General features: G+C 34.6%; 2 protein-coding genes across 3 annotated transcripts in view; one reads left to right on the top strand and one right to left on the bottom strand.

Annotated features, from left to right (window-relative positions):
- Positions 1-19,463, top strand: part of Tyr (tyrosinase) — a 97,566-nt gene that overhangs the window by 68,509 nt on the left and 9,594 nt on the right. Inside the window, exon 4 of the mRNA XM_005339207.4 lies at positions 10,543-10,724. Within this exon, the coding sequence (XP_005339264.1) occupies positions 10,543-10,724 (182 nt within the window). The remainder of the gene's footprint in view (positions 1-10,542; positions 10,725-19,463) is intronic.
- Nox4 (NADPH oxidase 4) overlaps positions 1-19,463 on the bottom strand; it is a 271,262-nt gene that overhangs the window by 51,269 nt on the left and 200,530 nt on the right. The window contains exon 18 of one of the 2 annotated variants that reach the window (XM_078046846.1): positions 4,740-4,779. The exons of the other annotated variant lie outside the window; for it this stretch is intronic. Within the exon in view, the coding sequence (XP_077902972.1) occupies positions 4,755-4,779 (25 nt within the window). The 3' untranslated portion in view covers positions 4,740-4,754. Of the gene's footprint in view, positions 1-4,739; positions 4,780-19,463 lie in introns of those variants that run through there. 2 annotated transcript variants of the gene reach the window in all.

Raw genomic sequence — 19,463 nt, forward strand, 5'->3', positions numbered from 1 at the left:
TAAATAAATAAAGTAAGCTTTCTCTCATGACTTCACAGGTAAGAGCACTAATGTTTTGAATGCCAAATAAAAATTTCCATTTATAGATAAATAAATAGCCAGCTTTCCACTTATTCCCATCCTTGTCCTGATGGGATGACTTTTTAAGAAACCCATAGATTCACTCTGACTAGCTATGCCTCCTAAGTGTGGCCTGACCCACTTGATTTGAGCACAATGTCTGCTTAGTGTGATGCATCTTATTCCTGGGTACACATTATAACCAGAACCTCTTCAAAATACTTGCTAGCAGGGTGTGTGCCACTTTATTTATGATATGCTTAAATATTTATGTGAAAGGACAAATAGAATTCAAACCACTTTTATTCAGTTAACTTTTAATTTATTAATTATTTTTTTCATTCTTATGCTAAGTTCCTTCCAGTTTAATCATTAGTTTAAGAAATTTTAATCTGATTTTAACTCCTAACCATGCCTCTAGGATTTGGTTTTCTGATCCTCAGCCACGTTAAGAAGTTGTAGAGTATATACTTGAAATTATAGTCAGTTAAGGTTGGCTTCAGATGAATTTCTTAGTTGCTTAGCAGGCTTTTCATTTGAGGCTACTCATCCTTGACAATAAGGCTCTTCAAATCTGCATTTCTTTTAAAAGTGTTGTTATTCAGTAAAAATTTTCAAATAATCCCCAAATGTGTTCCATGATTAGCCAAGAGCATTGGGAAATAGAGATACTGGGATGCTATTATTTCAAACTCAGATAAAGACTCCACATTTTCCCCAGTGGTCTTGGTACAAGTTGACCCTTCATTTATTATGTGATTGCTAGTTTAAGCCCCCAAACATAGCTGTTGGTTCATTCAATTATGCATTAATTAGAAATGTTATGTAGACATAACTCTCTCACTCCATTGCTTAAAATTCTTCAGTGGCTTCTCATGGTTTTCAGAGTAATATTTGAACTTAGTTTTTCCATACAAAGCCCTAAATTTTCTGAATTAAAATGCATTCTCTGACAGATACTCACAGATGCCCTTCCTCTCAGTTCTTCTGAACTTCTTTCAAGGCCCCCCAAATATGCCTGAAATCTTTTATTCTATTTTTATTTTTTAAATTTGTTTTAATTAGTTATACATGACAGTAGAATGCATTAATGCACTTTGATATATCATACATAGATGAGATATAATTTCTCATTTTACTGAGTGTACATATTGCAGAATCATATTGGTCATATAGTCACATATATACATACAGTGATAATATCTGTTTTTTCTACTATTTTTTCCTATCCCCAAATCCCCTCCCCTCCTCTGCCTTCATTTCCCTCTACCTAATCTCTGGTAACACTAATTTTCCCTAATGCCCACCACCTTATAGTGAGTTAGCATACTCATATTAGAGAAAACATTCAGCCTTTAGTTTTGTTGGATTGGCTTATTTTGCTTACCATGATATGCTCCAACTCCAACCATTTACTGACAAATGCCATAATTTCACTCTTCTTTAAAGCTAAGTAAAATTCCATTGAGTATGTATACCACATATTCTTTATCCATTCATCTATTAAGGGACACCTAGGTTGGTTCCATAGTCTAGCTATTGTGAATTGACCTGCAATAAACATTGATGTGGCTGTGTCACTATAGTATTCTGAGTTTAAGTTCTTTGGGAATAAACCAAGGAGTGGGATATCTGAGTTAAATGATGGTTTCATTCCCAATTTTCTGAGGAATCTTCATACTGCTTTCCATAGTGGTTGCACCAATTTGCAGTCCCATCAGCAATGTATGAGTGTACCTTTTGTAATACATTCTTGCCAACATTTATTGTTGCCTGTATTCTTGATTATTGCTATTATAACAGGAGTAAGATGAAATCTTAGAGTAGTTTTGATTTACATTTTCTAATTGCTAGAGATGGACTTATTTTTTCCATACACTTTTTCAGATATTTGTTGATCAACTATATTTCTTTCCTTCCTTCCTTCCTTCCTTCCTTCCTTCCTTCCTTCCTTCCTTCCTTCCTTCCTTCCTTCCTTCCTTCCTTTCTTTCTTTCTTTCTTTCTTTCTTCTTGTACCAGGAATTGAACTCAGGGGCCCTTGACCACTGAGCCACATCCCCAGCCCTATTTTGTATTTTTAAATTTTTTTTCTTTATTGATTTAAAAAAATGACAGCATTACAATTCTTATTACATGTATACAGCACAATTTTTCATATCTCTGGTTGTATATAAGGTATGGTGACATCAATTCATGTCTTCATATTGTACTTTGGATGATACTATCTATCACATTCCACCATCCTTGCTAATCCCCTGGCCCCTTCTTTTCCCTCCCACTCCTCTGCCCTATCTAGAATTCATCTAATCCTCTCATGCTCTGCCTCCCTACCCCCATATGAGTCAGCCTCCTTATATCAGAGAAAACATTCGGTATTTGTTTTTTGGGGATTGGCTAACTTCACTTAGCATTATCTTCTTCAACACCATCCATTTACCTGCAAAAGCCATGATTTTATTCTCTTTTATTGCTGAGTAAAATTCCAATGCCACATTTTTAATCCATTCATCCACTGAAGGGCATCTAGGTTGGCTCCACAGTTTAGCTATTGTTAATTGTGTATTTCTTCTTCTTTAAAGTGTCTGTTCATTTCCTTAGCCTTATTTATTGGTTGGGTTATTATTTTTTTTTGGTTCTTTTTTTTTTGGTCTTAAGATTTTTGGGTTCTTTATATGCCCTAGCATTAAAGAAAGAAATAGAAGAAAACATCAGAAGATGTAAATATTTCCCAAGCTCCTGGATAGGCAGAATTAATATTGTCAAAATGGCCACACTACCAAAAGCATTATACATATTTAATGCAATTCCAATTAAAATCCCAATGACATTCTTCATAGAATTAGAAAAAGCAATTATGAAATTTATTTGGAAGTTGAGACCCAGAATAGCTAAAGCAATCCTTAGCAAGAAAAGTAAAGCAGGAGGCATCACAACACCAAACTTTAAACAATACTACAGAGCTATAGTAATAAAAATGGCATGATATTGGCACCAAAACAGACTTGTAGACCAATGGTACAGAATAGAGGACTCAGAGACAAACCCACATAAATATGGTTATGTCAGACGAGACAAAGGTGGCAAAAAACATTTACTAGAGAAAAGATGGTCTATTCAATAAATGGTGCTGGCAAAACTGGAAATCCATATGTAGCAAAATGAAATTAAACTTCTATCTCTCACCCTGTACAAAAATCAACTCACAGTGGATAAAAGACTTGGGCACTAGAAAAGAGACCCTGTTCCTAAGAGAAGAAAATATAGGACCAAATTTTCACTATGTTGGCCTAGGATCTGACTTCCTTAACAAGACTCCTAAAGCACAAGGAGTAAAATCAAGAATTAATAAATGGGATGGATTCAAATTAAAAAGCTTCTTCTCAGCAAAGGAAACAATTAATAAAATTAATTAATTAAGAGGAGAGAGCCTCTTTCCCACATGCACCTCCTTTTATTCTTGAGCTTTACTCTTCCTAGAGAGTCCTTTCCTTTTTTAAAACTTTGCCCAGATTTCTGCTATTCATTTTTCAAAACATAATTTTAAACATCACTGCAAGGGATGCCTTACCTAACATCCCCATCTACATCCAAGCAGATGCTGTCACTCTTGTCTTTTCTCTGAAGGTGTCAAAGTCCCCAGCATTCCTAATTCTCTCATGGCATTGGTGCTCTTTTGTTCTGACTTACTGACCAAATTTCAACTTCTTGGAAATCAGGGACAATACTTCATTTCACTTTTTATTTCCAGCACCTGACACAGTGCTATTACATGGCATGTACTGTACAAAATGCTGTGGATCTGTAAATGGCCCAATCCACAGAAGACAAGTCAAAATCACCAGCATCTCTTAGATTCTTCCATTGCCCAGTTCTGATGTCTACTAAGTAAATAACACATAAAATGTTTGATTCATATTCTTTTGAAGAATTGATGAAAATTTGAACTTTCTGCAAATGATCTGAATGCAGACCCTGTGGTGAATGTAGGGTGCATAAGGATCATTAAGGCAATAGCACTGCTCTCTATAAAGTTGGAAAGTAACATATAATGAAATAATTGCAATGCAATATCACAAATATAATATTCTGAGGAGGAAAAGATTAATTTTTATTTTAGTTTTCATGGAGGTAACATTTGACATAAGCCTTGAAGGAACAGAAGATATAGTAGATAACATTTTTTTAATTATGAAAAAGAAAAACTCACAAATGGTAATTATAGGTCTAATGTCAACATTAATAATAGGAATATTTATGCTATGCTACACATTACTCTAAGTGATTTTACATGTATTAATTCAGTTAATAGTTACAACAGTCCTTTGAGGTAAATGCTATTACCTATCAGTTTGTTGAGGCCATAAGCTAGTCCCACAGATTAGATGGCTTTAATGAATGGAAATTTATTTTCTTATAACTCTGAAGTCTAGAAGTCTGCAATACAGTTGTCAGCAGGGTTAGTTTCTTGTAAGGCCATTTTTCTTGACTTTATAGGTGGCAATCTTCCTGTACCTTCACAGCCTTACCTCTGTCTGTGTTCAAATCCTCTTCTAAGAACACCAGTCAGGTTGGATTAGGTCAACCCAAATGACCTCACTTTAACTTGATTTCTTCCTTAGAGATCTTATCTCCAAACTCTGACTTTGTCAGGTACCAGGAGTTAGGACTTCAATTGGTGGGGGCATAGTTCTTCTCATAACATTATAGTCCCTGTTTTACTGAAAATGAAATGAGCATGAAGAGGTTAAGTAGAGCTCCAAAATCTGTTGGGCTAGATGCAAGACTTTATTCAATCTGTTTAGTTTTTAAAAATAACAAATAAAATTCACTGACATACTTCATTGTTAGGACATTCTCTATCCTGCTCATGGTACACTCAAATTTCCAAAGAACAGAGTCGTAAAACCTCCAATGTAAGAAAATTAACATTGGCTATTGTATTAACCTGTAGAACTGATGATTTCTGTTGGGTGCAAAAAAAATATTCATAGCTAGTTATTGTTGGGTGCTTACTGCATGTAAGGCACTGTCCTAAGTGTACTGCACACCTAATCTCAATTATATCTCACAGTTCATTGAAGTTTATTATAATCCACATGTTATACATAAATAAACTGAGATTTTCAGATTATCCCTCATTTCTAAAAAAAATCAATGCCAGAAATTTCTAACTGGATTTCTTAACAAGAGGTCTTCATTTTTAAAACGAGGCTTCTTGGCTTGCTCACCAATCCCAGAGCCAAAGTGGCAACTCCTGCTTTAACTTCACCTTTGCACATGATAAAGCTGTACTTCACCCTGTTTTGACCTTTAGTTTCTTCATCCCATAGGAACTTCCTCTGTTCACAACATTAATATATCATATCTCTTCCTTCAGCACCTTTACTCCCCACCACTTCCTGTGAGTATAACACTACATAACACTCAGTATGTTCAGAGTCACTTCATAGGTACAAAGAAAGAAGCCCCCCTCAGAGAATGTCCCAAGCTAGTCAACAACGCTTGCTCAAGGTTCATGTCTACATCAATATCATTCTTTTTGCCCCACATCTCTGTTGCCACCTTGCAAGTACTGGTTTTCTATGGGTCCTTGTGGCCTGTGAAGAAAAATTGAAATTTTAATCCCACCCAGAAAAACCGCACATCCTTAGACTATCATTGTCAGTGTTTGGCAACTGTGCAGTCACTTCTTCTTTGCACTTTTATAATCAAGTGTCTATTTTTTAGATAAGGAGAAATGACAAAAGATGCTCAGTTTGCACTTGTGTACAATGCTGAAAGCTTGCTACCATTTGGAGCAAAACATGAAAGCTTTGTTTCCACTTTTCTGCTTTAATTTCTAATTACTGACTAATTTCTGGCTTGTTAATGCAAAGGTATTAAACTTGGAATAGAACACCTGAGCTCTGAACCTACTCTGCCAGCTGGGTATGGTTGTAAAAGCCATAGAAATCTGAAATGGAATCCCAGACCTTCTATTGCTTTCCAGTTGAATGAATATTAGGAAAGACTAAACACTTGAACTCAATTTTCTCCTTTGTGAAATTAAATCAATAAAATATTTACACTTTGATTTACTATGGCTTAAATAAACAAGACACATTAGGAGTTTGTTTTACAGAAATTGCTTGATTGTTAATTTAGTCCTCTAGGTTAGATTATAAACTAAAGAGAGAGAGAGAGACTGGTTATCTTGTAAATATTGAACACCTACTATGTACTAGGCACTGAGGAAACAAGATAAATGAACAGCTGTGGCTCTTACTTGGTCACACTGATGTTCCTGAACGTCCTTGTGTCTGCTCTGAAAACAATAAATATCTCTGCTTCAGGTTGAATTCATAAAAGAAACAGTGGTTGTGGACCTGAATTTCTGAAGTAGCAGTGTTTCATTGATATTCTCATCTAATTCAGCTTCTTAGCAATGTTGTTCATTATTTCCTCTTTTTCTGTCTTTTCTAGATCTAGCATAATGCTACGTGATGTCCTTTGTTGTGGCTATCATTTGTTGTGCCGATACTTGTCCTTTCCTGATCTTGTGTGGTCTTCCTTGCTCTTCCTTAAGTATAAATGTTGTGAGTCCTGTGAATCATTTGAGCAAAGGGACACTGGGTATTTAATGCAGGAAGTTGCTGAATGAACAGTTTACATTTCTAAGTGAAGGTCAAGCACCACCTCTTCCACATGGTCTGAGAGACTATACCTACCAACAGACCTTGACCGAAACACACGCATATTCCCATCAGCAGAGATGCTCCTGTGCCACATAGACAGACAGAACAGGATCTTTACTAGGGTCTGCTGCAGAGTGGCAGTCAAGACTTGTTGGTGCCAATCCTATTATGATATTAACTAGCGGTGACTCTTGGATTAGCATTCTTTTTTTTCTCTGTAAAATAAGAGGTTTGGGAGGGAAGAAAGTAAACTATTATTTTTCCAGGACTCTATCAGTTATTTTATCAATAGTATCTCATTTTGCCCTTGAATATTATTGCTCAAGTTTTCAGATCATTTTTTCATTTTTGTTCTCATAAGCATATTAAATTTGTTGATGCCACCCCTATTCTATAAATGAGGATAAATTCATGCTCCACTCCTCCCACAGTGATCTGCATCTGTGGGAGTAAAAGCCTCTTGCCCAGTATGGTAAGCAGAAAACAGACTCTTCAATGACATCTCTGCTTGTTTCCACACATCATTATTTGGCTGGACAGTTTTCTCCCTGCTTTCTTCATCTTTTTCCCTTGTTCCTTGCACATCCATCAACTTTGACTTTCTGCCTCAGATACCTGAAACTGGATAATTGATGAGAAAGAGATTTATTTTTTACAGTTCTGGAGGCTAGAAGTCCACGGATGAAGAGCTGCCATCTGCCAAGGGCCTTTTTGCTGTGGCATCCTTGGTGAAAGGCAGAAGCATAACAGAGCACAAGAAAGCAAGAGGGGGCCAAACTCGCTTTACGACAAGCCTATTCTTGGAATAATTAACTGACTCCAGGGATAACCAAATTTATCTATCGTGAGAGCAGAGCCTTTGAGATTCTATTCTCTCTTTAGGGCCCATCTCCTAACACTGGTGCACTGGGGATTGATTTTACCACATGATCTTTGGGGGATTCATTGAGGCCATAGATTAACCTTCAATGCTTCCTCAACAGTGTAGTCTTTGTAATCTTTTAGAATGTTAATTCTTCATGTGATCACCCACTTACCCAGATACAAACAGTGACTTCTTACTGCTCTAAGGAAAATATACAAAAATTTCTCACATGTCCTCTACTGCCCTTTAAGACTGAGCCCGAGGCAGGAGTTTCTTTCACCACTAGTCTAGACCCAGACTCCAGCTATTCTTCAAGAGTGAAAGTGTCCCTATCATTTTGTGGATCTGGCTGCTTTTGCTCCTGATAAGCAGATCTCGGTCTTGTTCCTTTCCTCTATAATTTTAGAGTTGACAGTTTGCCATGTAACCTCAGTTTCTCATGAGTCCAACAGAAGTTCCTGATTTTCAGTTTGTCTAACTTTTCCTTACTGTAGAGATGGAAGTCACTATAGTCTTCACATGTCAGATCTGCATCCAGAGGTCCCATGTTGTTTCATCCGCAAGACACATCCCTCCATGTTTCCATCTGTGATCTCTTAGTTTTTCCTGATTCCTCTGTTATGAATTTCAAGCTTGTTCAGATTTCCAGAAAACTGTCTAGATACAGTTTAAATGAGTCTTTGATAAGAAGACCTTTTCTTTCCAAAATGTCAGTGTGCTTTTCTAAGTAACATAGTGGTGCTCCAGTGGGAGCCATTCTAGACAGTGTGACAAAATTAACTGAAAATGAGAACCACTGATGAAGAGTTTAATCAAGATTAAACCTTCATTTTAAAAGGTTGATGGGGTGGGTGAGCACTTTAATGGTCTCATCCATTAACTCTCTTAGTGCTAAGAATTGATGTTCCTGTCCTACTTAGGTAAAGAATTCTCATTTCTTGGCAGAAACAAGAGTATAAATTAAACTATAGTAGTCATTTCTCTCAATTGACAAAAGGTTTAATTTTTTTTGCTTCAAGCACTTATCTAGTGACTCACTGTATATTGGGATGTTCTTAAATCAGTTCAATTTTAACACTCTTTATCATTAAAAAGTAAATATACCAGTTGAAAACACATGTATTTATATAAATAAAGTGTCTTATGAATTATTATCAGTCATATAATTTTCCCTTTTTTGGCAAAAGACATACGTCATTATACATGCATATTTTTAAAACCATAACAAAAAAATATTTGCAAATTTTTCTCCTATGCTTATTTTGTAGTCTCAAAATTACTTATAATGAGAAAATAAGGCTTTCATAAATAAAATTAAAATAAGAATGAAAATATTAATTCATAAAATTATAGGATTTGCATAAATTTAGGAGTTTGTTAGTCCAGTTTCTAATTTCAATTGAGACAACTGAGACACAGAAAAAAACAAACGTTTAAAATCCGATTTCCCATTTATGCTTATTAGAATCATCACCATCACCAAAGACCTTGCTCAAATATACACGGCTTTGACATTTATTACAGCACATCTCATGTCCTTCACAAGTCATAAATTTCATAGAGCATAACAATAATAATGAGGAGAAAGTAGAGGAAGAAAAAGGCCTGCAAGGAGAGGGGCAACTTCTGCTCATCACCTGTCAAACTCCTAACTATGCATCTTGTGTTCTTGTAATTAAGCCTCCCAATATCCTCATGACAATGGTATTATTTTCATTACTCAGATAAAGAAAATGAATTTCTAACAGGTTAAGATATTTTACAAATCTCCCATGTCACAACCAACATGTGTCAGATTTTTATGTGAGTGTGAGAGTCTACACTAGGTACTCAGTAAACACAAATTTAATACTGGAGCTAACTAGAAAATATTTTGTTTTCATAAGCTGGATTTGCAGGGCTGATTCATTAATTAATCCACAATTAAATAACAACTCAGATCAGAAAAGTCCAGATTCTCTAAATAAATAAAATTATTTTCCATTGTGGAAAAAAAAATGATAACTATTTCCTTGTTCTCTTCAAAATGTTTGAAAATGTTTTTTCAAATTTTATTTTTGTGTTTAAAGCATTATCCTTTTCTTTTTTAGAGAATACTCTCCCTCCCATGTACTAGTCTTCTAGCCAAAATTTTAAGCTAAGTAAAAATAACTTGCTTATTTAGCACCTTCTTAAAAAAATAATATATTAGTTATTGCTTTGAACACAGGTAGGGAGAATATTCTCTAGTAGGGAAGATATTACTACTCTCATTTTAAGTATGTGGAGTCTAATTTCCCAAGAAGTTCAGTGATTTTAAGCATACAGCTATTAAAATATGGAGGTAGGCCTCAGGAGAGTTCTTTAACCCCAGATCTAGTATTCTTTCATTCAACCAATAATTACATTTTTTTTCCACATTCTGAAAGTTCTAAACTAGTTGTGTCAGTTTCATTCTTCTAAGACTTTTTAAAAAGCTACCCTCAAATTTCTTTCAAACTAATGAACTTTCTCAGGGCCTGCTAACATAAACTTGTACTTTATGAACTATTTTCAAGTTAGAAGCTATTAATAATATTAGCATGGGATTTTCATATAGACCTTGTTATTTTATTTTGAGAATGTAGTGTGATCTATTTCTTTTATGGTAGTACAGAAGCTTCTTTTCCTGCAATGTTATCTTCAATTCCTTGGTATAATCCACAGAACTGCAAATATGTATATATACATATGTACATACATAGAGAAACTATATATATATACATATTTATGTATATATATTTGTATGTATATTGCATATATAATATATGTATGTATATTTTTATAAACATTTTTATCTCTTTTTTGGTGCATTATAATTATACATAATAGCAGGATTCATTGTGGCATACCTGTACATGCATGTACCATAATTTGGTCATAAACAATACATTTATAAATCTAAATAATCCTTCCCTCTGCAGTATTTTTGAACAGTGGCTCCGAAGGCATCGCCCTCTTCAAGAAGTTTATCCAGAAGCCAATGCACCCATTGGACATAACCGTGGATCCTACATGGTTCCTTTCATTCCTCTCTACAGAAATGGTGACTTTTTTATTTCATCCAAAGAGCTGGGCTATGAATACAGCTACCTCCAAGATTCAGGTAAAGGGCAATTTTTTTTTGATAAATTACTGAATGTAGTGTGATCTGTTTCTTTTATGGTAGTACAGAAGCTTCTTTTCCTGCAATGTTATCTTCAAACACTTTGAATTGGGCATGTATATTATGCTTCTTAGCTTATCACCAATTTGTCATCACAGGACCTTTGAATTTATATCCATTTTGCTTAATATAGGACACTTTGCACCTGGCAACCATGAAAGAACACTAAAGTTAGAATGGGGACATTTTTCAGCCATGACTCTGCCATTTAACTGTGGTGTTAGTTTGGGAAGTTTGCTTAAATTTCCTGAACCTAGGTTCATTAATAATCTGAAATATCATGATCAAAATACACCAAAGAATTATTGTGAGATTAAAGAGACTAGTGCTGGATGGCACAAGATAAGCAATGGCAGTTTTGTAATTTTCTTTGGGAGCTTCGTACTAGTAGAGAATTTGTGAAAATCTTGATTTTAATTCTAATCAATAATAATGACTATAATGATGATTACAATGTTTATTGCTATGTCTCCGATTAAGATAGTTGTATAAAACCCTAAGTTTGGTGTCAGATCTGTGTTTTAAATAATCTTCCTAAGTAGGACTATACCAGTGTCTCTTGGGCAAATCAGGGATAGATGGCAATGTTTCTCCCTACAGGAAACCTGCTACATTCATATTCTTCACATGCATTACTAATAAACCTTTTATTATTTTTGAATTTTTCATTTGTTCTACTTAGTTGTACATGACAGCAGAATGCATTTCAACTCATCATACATAAATGGAGTACAACATTTCAATTCTCTTATTGTACACAGTGTAGATATGCACCATTTGTGCAATGATACATGTACTTAGAGTAATGATGTCCATCTCATTCCACCATTTTTCATATCCTCATAACCCCTCCTCACTCTCCCCTTTGCCCAATCCAAAGTTTCTACATTCTTCCCATGCCCCACCATCATCATCATCCATTAATCAGAGAAAACATTCAGCCTTTAGATTTTGGATTGGCTTATTTCCCTTAGCATAATATTCTTCAACTACATCCATGTATCAGCAAATGCTATCATTTTGTTCTTTTTTATTGCTGAATAATACTATATATATATATATATATATATATATATATATATATATATATATATATATATACATACACATATATTTTACAGTTTCTTTGTCCATTCATCTATTGATTGGCACCTAGGAAATCTTCATCATGTTGAAGTAGACCCTGACTTCCTTAAAAAGAGTCCTAAAGCCCAAGAAACAAAATCAAGAATCAATAAATGTGATGGATGCAAACTAAAAAGCTTCTCAAAAAAGCAAAAAAGACAATCATTGAGGTACAGAGAGAACCTATAGTATGGGAGCAAATTTTTACCACATATACATCAGATAGAGCACTAGTCTCCAGGATATATAAAGAACTCAAAAAACTTAATACAAAAAAAAAACCCAATCAATAAATGGGTAAGGTACACTTAGCCTATTAACAGACACTTCTCAGAAGAAGATATACTAATAATCAACAAATATATGATAAAATGTTCAACATCTTTAGTAATTAGAGAAATGCAAATCAAAACTGCTCTAAGTTTTCATCTCACCCCAGCCAGAATGGCAGTTATCAAGAATACAAGCAACAATAAGTGTTGGAGAGGATGTGGGGGAAAAGGTACACTCATACATTGCTGGTGAAACTGCAAATTGGTGCGACCTCTTTGGAAAGCAGTGTGGACATTCCTCAGAAAACTTGGCATGAAACCACCATTTGAACCAGCTATCCCACTCCTTGGTCTATACCCAAAGGACTTAAAAACAGCATAGTACAGAGACATAGCCACACCAATGTTTGCAACAGCTGAATTCACAATAGCTAAACTGTGGAGCCAACCTACACGTCTACCATAAGTGAATGGATAAAGGAACTGTGGTATATATACACAATGGAATATTGCTAATCAACCTGCTATTAGGGAAGTATTTATTTATCTAGAAAGACGTGAGGACACTTAAATTCTAAGAGAATTTAAGTGCCCAATATAAACACCAATACAAGGGGTAAAAGAAGTCCTCCTCTCACTACACTGTGCTTTCACTCCAACACATGAGTGCCAGCAATGAGAAGCAGCAAAACCAGTGGGAAAGGGACATTCAAGAGACATTAATATTTAATTATATTCATGGATAATTTATGAAACAATGTGACATAAGGAAAATGAAATGAGCAAATGAGTGAAATTTACCAACTTCATAGCTCTTATGATCATCTCTAGTGACACAAAAATGACTGACTTCCTTTCAGATCTCAAGAAACCCCAAATCTAAAATGGAAGTAAGGTAACTGTGCAAAAAAGTATAAAGCATTGGGTAATAAGACTAGTAGGTAAAATCCTAGAATAGCAGGGAGAAGAAAAGCAATGATTTGTAAATAGTATAATCAAAACCACAAGGCAATACTTGAAGGATGAGTAGGCAGATAGCAGATAGAAATGGGCAGGGAATATTCTAAGCTGAGAGAATAACAAGAAAATATACCACAGTTTCTTTATCCATTCATCTATTGATGGGCATCTAGGAAATCTTCATCATGTCGGATTAGACCCTGTGTACAGTGTACAGTGTATTTTTAGAATTCTGAGTTCTCTTGAGTGGTATAAACCACAGAAAATGATGTTGAGAAGGTAAATTGAGTCATTTGATGGTATCAAACAGATATTGACTACTTTTCTGTATGCCGGGAACTTTTCCAGTTACTCTGTGTGGCGCATTTCCTTTAGTCTTCACATCTACTCTAAAGAGTAGATACGATTCTTTTTCCATTTCATCCGTGAGTAAACAGGGGATTAAAGAATAAATTTCCCCTTTGCTATTTATATACCATGTGACTGTCTGAGTCAGCTTTTTTTTGTCTCTGTGAACAAAAGACATGACAAGAACAATTAGAGGAGGAAAAGCATTTGGGGAGCTCACAATTTCAGAGGTCATTTGCCATAGACTGCTGGCTTGGGAACTGTGGGTCCAAGATAAAGCAAATATCATGGCAGAAGGGTGTGACAGAGGAAAGCAGCTTAGAACTTGGCAATCAAGAATGACAAAATATAAACCCCAAAGGCATGCCCTCAGTGATCCACCTCCTCCAGTCACTACCTACCTATCTCCAGTTACTACTCATTTAATACCACAGTGGATTAATGTACTGCTTGGGCTAAGGTTCTCATAACCCAATCATTTCATCTCTCAACTTTCTTTTGTTCTCTTACACATCAAATTTTGGGGGTCATTTTATATTTAAACTATAACAGTGACATAGCAGAAACTGTTAGGAGAATTAGCAAAAAGCGTATTTTCCCCACAGTTTTTTATTGGCGCATTATAGTTGTACATACTAATGGGATTTCTTATTACACATTTTATCAGTCTTATCCTGCCCTTTTGGACCATTATTTGAATGGATGGATTTGATTGAACATTTTTTTACTTGATTGCAAAGATCATAGATAGCCAAAAGAAAGGATATTAAAATAGCTGACAGTGAGTTTTTTGAAAACCTTGAGATTATTGAGAAAAAAGAATTTTCAAAATGGTGATAGTGAGCTAAAAGGAGGGGCCTCCTATGAATCAAAAAAAAATGGCGGCCTTAAGCCACGTGTTTTCCTTTCATTCTAAAACAGCTAAAACAGTACATTTAAAAAGAACTATATTGTAACTATTCTTCAAAGTTTCACCACCATTTAATATTTTACAATTTCATCCCCATTTCTATTTCCAGAACATGGAAGACCTTTTCATGGATTCACCCTTTTGAACATTCTGTCGACTCTATCTAAATTCTGATTATATTTCTCCACTTGTCAAACTCACAGATATGAAATCATTTTATACACAGTCCTGTGTAGCTTCTCTGTGAATCTGTTCCCATTCCACCTCAGGTATAAACCCTGCAAGATTAAAATTACCTTGCAATACTCTCTCTTCTAAGTAAAAAAAAAAATGTGATGTGGAGTAAAATCAATGAATCAATTTGAGTGGAAGTGATGGTTACCATGAATGATTTCATTCCTTAATTATAAGTGAAGCTTGCTATAAAAATGTCACTCTTCTAAATGTCCAGGTCTAGAAATGTATTCAAAAACATCTTTCAAGTATTCTATCATGCCAGTTTTTTTTAAGGTAACCTTAAAAGTTTCTTTATTTTTTTATATACATTTATTGAATTGCTACTTTGAATAAGACTTTGTCTTATGTTTTATGTATACAGTGGTAAATAATATAGTATCAGTCTTCACACAGCTTATAATGGAAGAAAAAGATCTTAAACAATTATTGCCTAAATGACTCATTTATTTAAAGGTGTTCCTATCCTCAGGTGTCAATGAAGTGATATTTCAGAAAACATTAATATTATACATAGAATTAACTCATTCAAAAAGGGACCTTAATTATTGATTTTTGCTTTAATGTTAGGATAATAGAAACCATTGAAGAATTCGGGCACATCATGATCAAAATTGAGTTTTAAAAAAGAGTTTTATTGTTGCAGTATATACAAAGTTTTGTAACCATTGGAAAAGCATGGGCAGAGTGGCTGATGAAAATGTTATCGTAAAAGTCCATAGGGGAGGAAACAGTAATTTGAATTGTAGCAGTGGAATAAAGAAAGGATAAATATATCTCAGGGTATAGGGGATATATTGCCCTGACACTCAAAAGAGATGACTGGTCCTCAGATCCTAATGAGAGACATGTCAGGATATAATTTGTAATCTCAGCTAATCTTAATCCCCTCCCACCACTGGATAATGGAAACCAGGGGTGTTCTACCACTGAAGAACATTCCCCCACATCTTTTTACTTTTGTTCTAATTTTTATTTTTAGGGAGAGTCTCACTAAATTGCTGAGCTGGTGATCCTATTCTTCTGTCTCTCCAGTTGCTGGAATTATAGCCCTGGGGTACTACTGTGTGCATTCCAGCTAATTTTTAAGAAGCTGTGTAGTACTTATTTTAAATCTATTTTATATAAAAGCAATTTTGGAATCAGAAATATGAAATTACTGTTTCTGAATTATGAAAATAGTAAGTGGCAAATGTAAAATCTAAAACTTATGCTCTATTGCCTGTGGAGGAGTCTGTTCCCTTTAACTCCTATAATTGTCCTCTATGTCTGTCTATAATGGACCTCAGTCATTCTTCCCTACCATCCAAATGGTTACCTTATATTGCAAAGGCAATAAATCATTGGATTTTGTCAGTGAGGAGGGAGGAAGCTCTAAGACTCACGTTAGAGGCTGGAAGGTATTTATTCTAATTAAATTAAAAGAAAAAAATTAATTTCAGATGATTTATTTGCTTTCCATATAGCTGTGAATTTACAGTTATTCCTTTCAAAAAATTTGACTTTAAAATAAGTAAAAGCAATTGTTTATTTCTATTTTATGAACCATTCTATATTATTGTTTCTGTTGTACTTTCAAAGACTTTAAAATGTATCTCTATTCTTTCCTAAAGTTTAAGCTTATTTAAAAACTCCTTTAAAAGTCTTGATATAATTGAGTTTGGGTCATTATTCATCATTTAGGTCTTCATGTTTATAATTATGTAAGTATTTTCTCTAAAAAGGCAGCTAATATATGGCATTTGTCAAACATTTTCTTTTATAATTAGATTTGGTGATGCTTTTAAAAATTGTTAGCAGGTCATTTTCTTGCTTATATAATTGATTAAAAAATGAGACCAAAAAGCTTCAGCAATGAAAGGTTATGTCCTCAATTTAGTACCATTTGTTAAGAGCTTCCTTCTTCCACTGTATCAAAAAAGACATGGAAATTTGATTTCAAAATCAAGAGGAGTAGACTTTGTTCACATTCATGGCAATGTCTCACTCTACAAAAGGAATTTGAATCTCTATTATTCGTGGATTAGTCCAACAAGGCTATGTTCCCAACTACTGTCTGCTCTTCTATTTTGCCATCAGCACCACACACTCAATTCCAACTTCTGCTTCTATTCAGAGGGACAGTCTTCTGGGAGGAGTTGACTTGGTAGATGTAGGAGATCTCTGCCCCATGATCCCACTCTATCTTGTACATAATTTGCTTATAACTTCATTATTCCTGAAATAATTTGCTTTTCCACTGATCATTCTCTTCAGGCTACGTGCTCTGTCTTATTTCTTTGGCACTCTAAGTGCCTGGATCACCACCTGGCATCTAGTGTGTCTCACTGAATATTTGCATTTTGAATAAATGAAGGAATGGATAGGAGAATGAAAGATGAAGCAAGACATAATTCTTGTTCTCTAAAGCCTGTGACAAGCCTGAAAAGTAAGACATACATATAAATAATTATAATGCATGGGTAAATGTTCCAAGTGACACAGGAAGAAAAGTCTGAGAATCTAGAAGAGAGATCTCAGCTAAGTTAGCAATTGAAGCAGGTTGGAGAGAGAAAAACATGTTGGAAGCTGGTGCAGCTAAACTATGGTTGAAATAGTTTGGGAATAGCAAGAAAAAAATAACAGCTACATATTGCTTTTATGTGGTAGGCCTTGTACCAAAGGCTGCATATAGGTTGCTTATTTTAATCATTGAAGCTGCAGACTCCTGATTTGTTAGAGTAATGGGTCTTCAACTCCCTTGGGTCTTTGTTGAGTGAACAAATGGGCATCAAAATGCACTTTTTAAATAGAGAAAGAAACTAGACAGGACTATACAATTATTCCAAAGAGTATGTGTGACAGGAATAATGGAACTTTAAGTAGATAAAAATCAAAGAAAAATATGACATTAAGAAAGAATAAAATTGGGGCTGGGGATGTGGCTCAAGTGGTAGCGCACTTGCCTGGCCTGCGTGCGGCCCGGGTTCGATCCTCAGCACCACATACCAACAAAGATGTTGTGCCCGCTGAGAACTAAAAAATAAATATTAAAAAAATTCTCTCTCTCTCTCTCTCCCCTCTCACTCTCTCTTTAAAAAAAAAGAAAGAATAAAATTGGCCAAATCATATTGTTATATTGTGTGCATATATAAATAATGTGACAACAAATGCCTTATTATATATAAATATAATGTACCAACTAAAAATGTGGAAATAAAAAGAAAAGAAAGAACAAAAATGTTCACTGTTGATGTTCAAAAGCAGGTAGCCAAGAGCCAAAAGTCAGAATTTAGTTTGAAGACATTGAGAAGTAAAGAGATTGTTTTGAAGTCACTCCTTTTGTGAGTAAAAACTGAGACCACTTAGAATGAATTGGCATAGAGAAAAAATAAGAGAAGATAAAAAGAACAGAAGGACAGACATGAAAATATTATTTATAAATACCAAAAGTACTGGAACTGCACTGTCCAAATTTGCACAATTATTTTCTGATTAGAGAACAATCCTGCCTTAATAGTTCTGAATATTACCACCTTTATGACAAACAGTGAGACTCTCACTTTAAATCTTATTGTTGCTACCCATTCTTTCCATGATAATTTATAAATATTTCTTTTTCCTAATTTAGTGGATATAATATTAAGTTTACATGTATGTGTAATTCCATATATGCATACAGTAATAATGTCTGTTTCATTCTACTATCTTTCCTATCCCCATATCCCCCCTCTTTCCCTCCCATCATTTCCGTCTACCTAATCTAAGGTAACACTATTATTTCCTAGTGCCCCCCACCTTATTGTGAGTTAGCATATGCATATTAGAGAAAACATTAGGCCTTTGGTTTTGTTGAATTGGCTTATTTCGCTTGGCATGATATTCTCCAACTCTAACCATTTACTAGCAAATGCTATAATTTAATTCTTCTTTAAAATTGAGTAATATTTCATTGAATATATATAAAATATTTTCTTTGTTTATTCATCTATTGAGGGACACCTAGGTTAGTTCCATAGTCTAGGTATTGTGAATTGACCTGCTATAAACATTGATGTGGCTGCATCACTATAGTATGCTGATTTTAAGTCCTTTCAGTATAAACCAAGGAGTGGAATAGCTGGGTTAAATGGTGGTTTCATTCTCAATTTTCTGAGGACTCTCCATACTGCTTTCCAAAGTGATTGCACCAATTTACAGTCCCATCAGCAATGTATGAGTATACCCTTTTCACCACATCCTCATCAACATTTATTGTTGCCTGTATTCTTGATGATTGCCATTCTGACAGGAGTGAGATAAAATCTTAGAGTAGTTTTGATTTGCATTTCTCTAATTGCTACAGATGTTGAACACTTTTTCATATATTTGTTGATCAAATGTATTTCTTCTTCTGTGAAGTATCTGTTCAGTTTCTTGGCCTATTTATTGATTGGGTTATTATTTTTTTTGTGTGTTAAGTTTTTTGAGTTCTTTATATATCCTAGAGATTAATGTTTTATTGGAGGTGGATTTGGTAAAGATTTTCTCCCAATCTGTAGGCACTCTCCTCATTTTATTAATCATTTACTTTGCTGAGAAAGAGCTTTTCAATTTGAATCCATCCCATTTATTAATTCTTGATTTTACTTCTTGCACTTTAGAAGTCTTGTTAAGGAAGTCAGATCCTAGGCCAACATCATGAAGATTTTGGTCTATTTTTTCTTCTATTAGGTGCAGGGTCTCTGTTCTAGTGCCTTAAGTCTTTGATCTACTTTGAGTTGATTTTTGTGCAGAATGAGAGATAGAAGTTTAATATCATTTTACTACAAATGGATTTCCAGTTTTGCCAGCACCATTTATTGAATAGAC

The sequence above is a fragment of the Ictidomys tridecemlineatus genome, chromosome 4, assembly GCF_052094955.1.
Source record: "Ictidomys tridecemlineatus isolate mIctTri1 chromosome 4, mIctTri1.hap1, whole genome shotgun sequence".
Lineage (NCBI taxonomy): Eukaryota > Metazoa > Chordata > Mammalia > Rodentia > Sciuridae > Ictidomys > Ictidomys tridecemlineatus.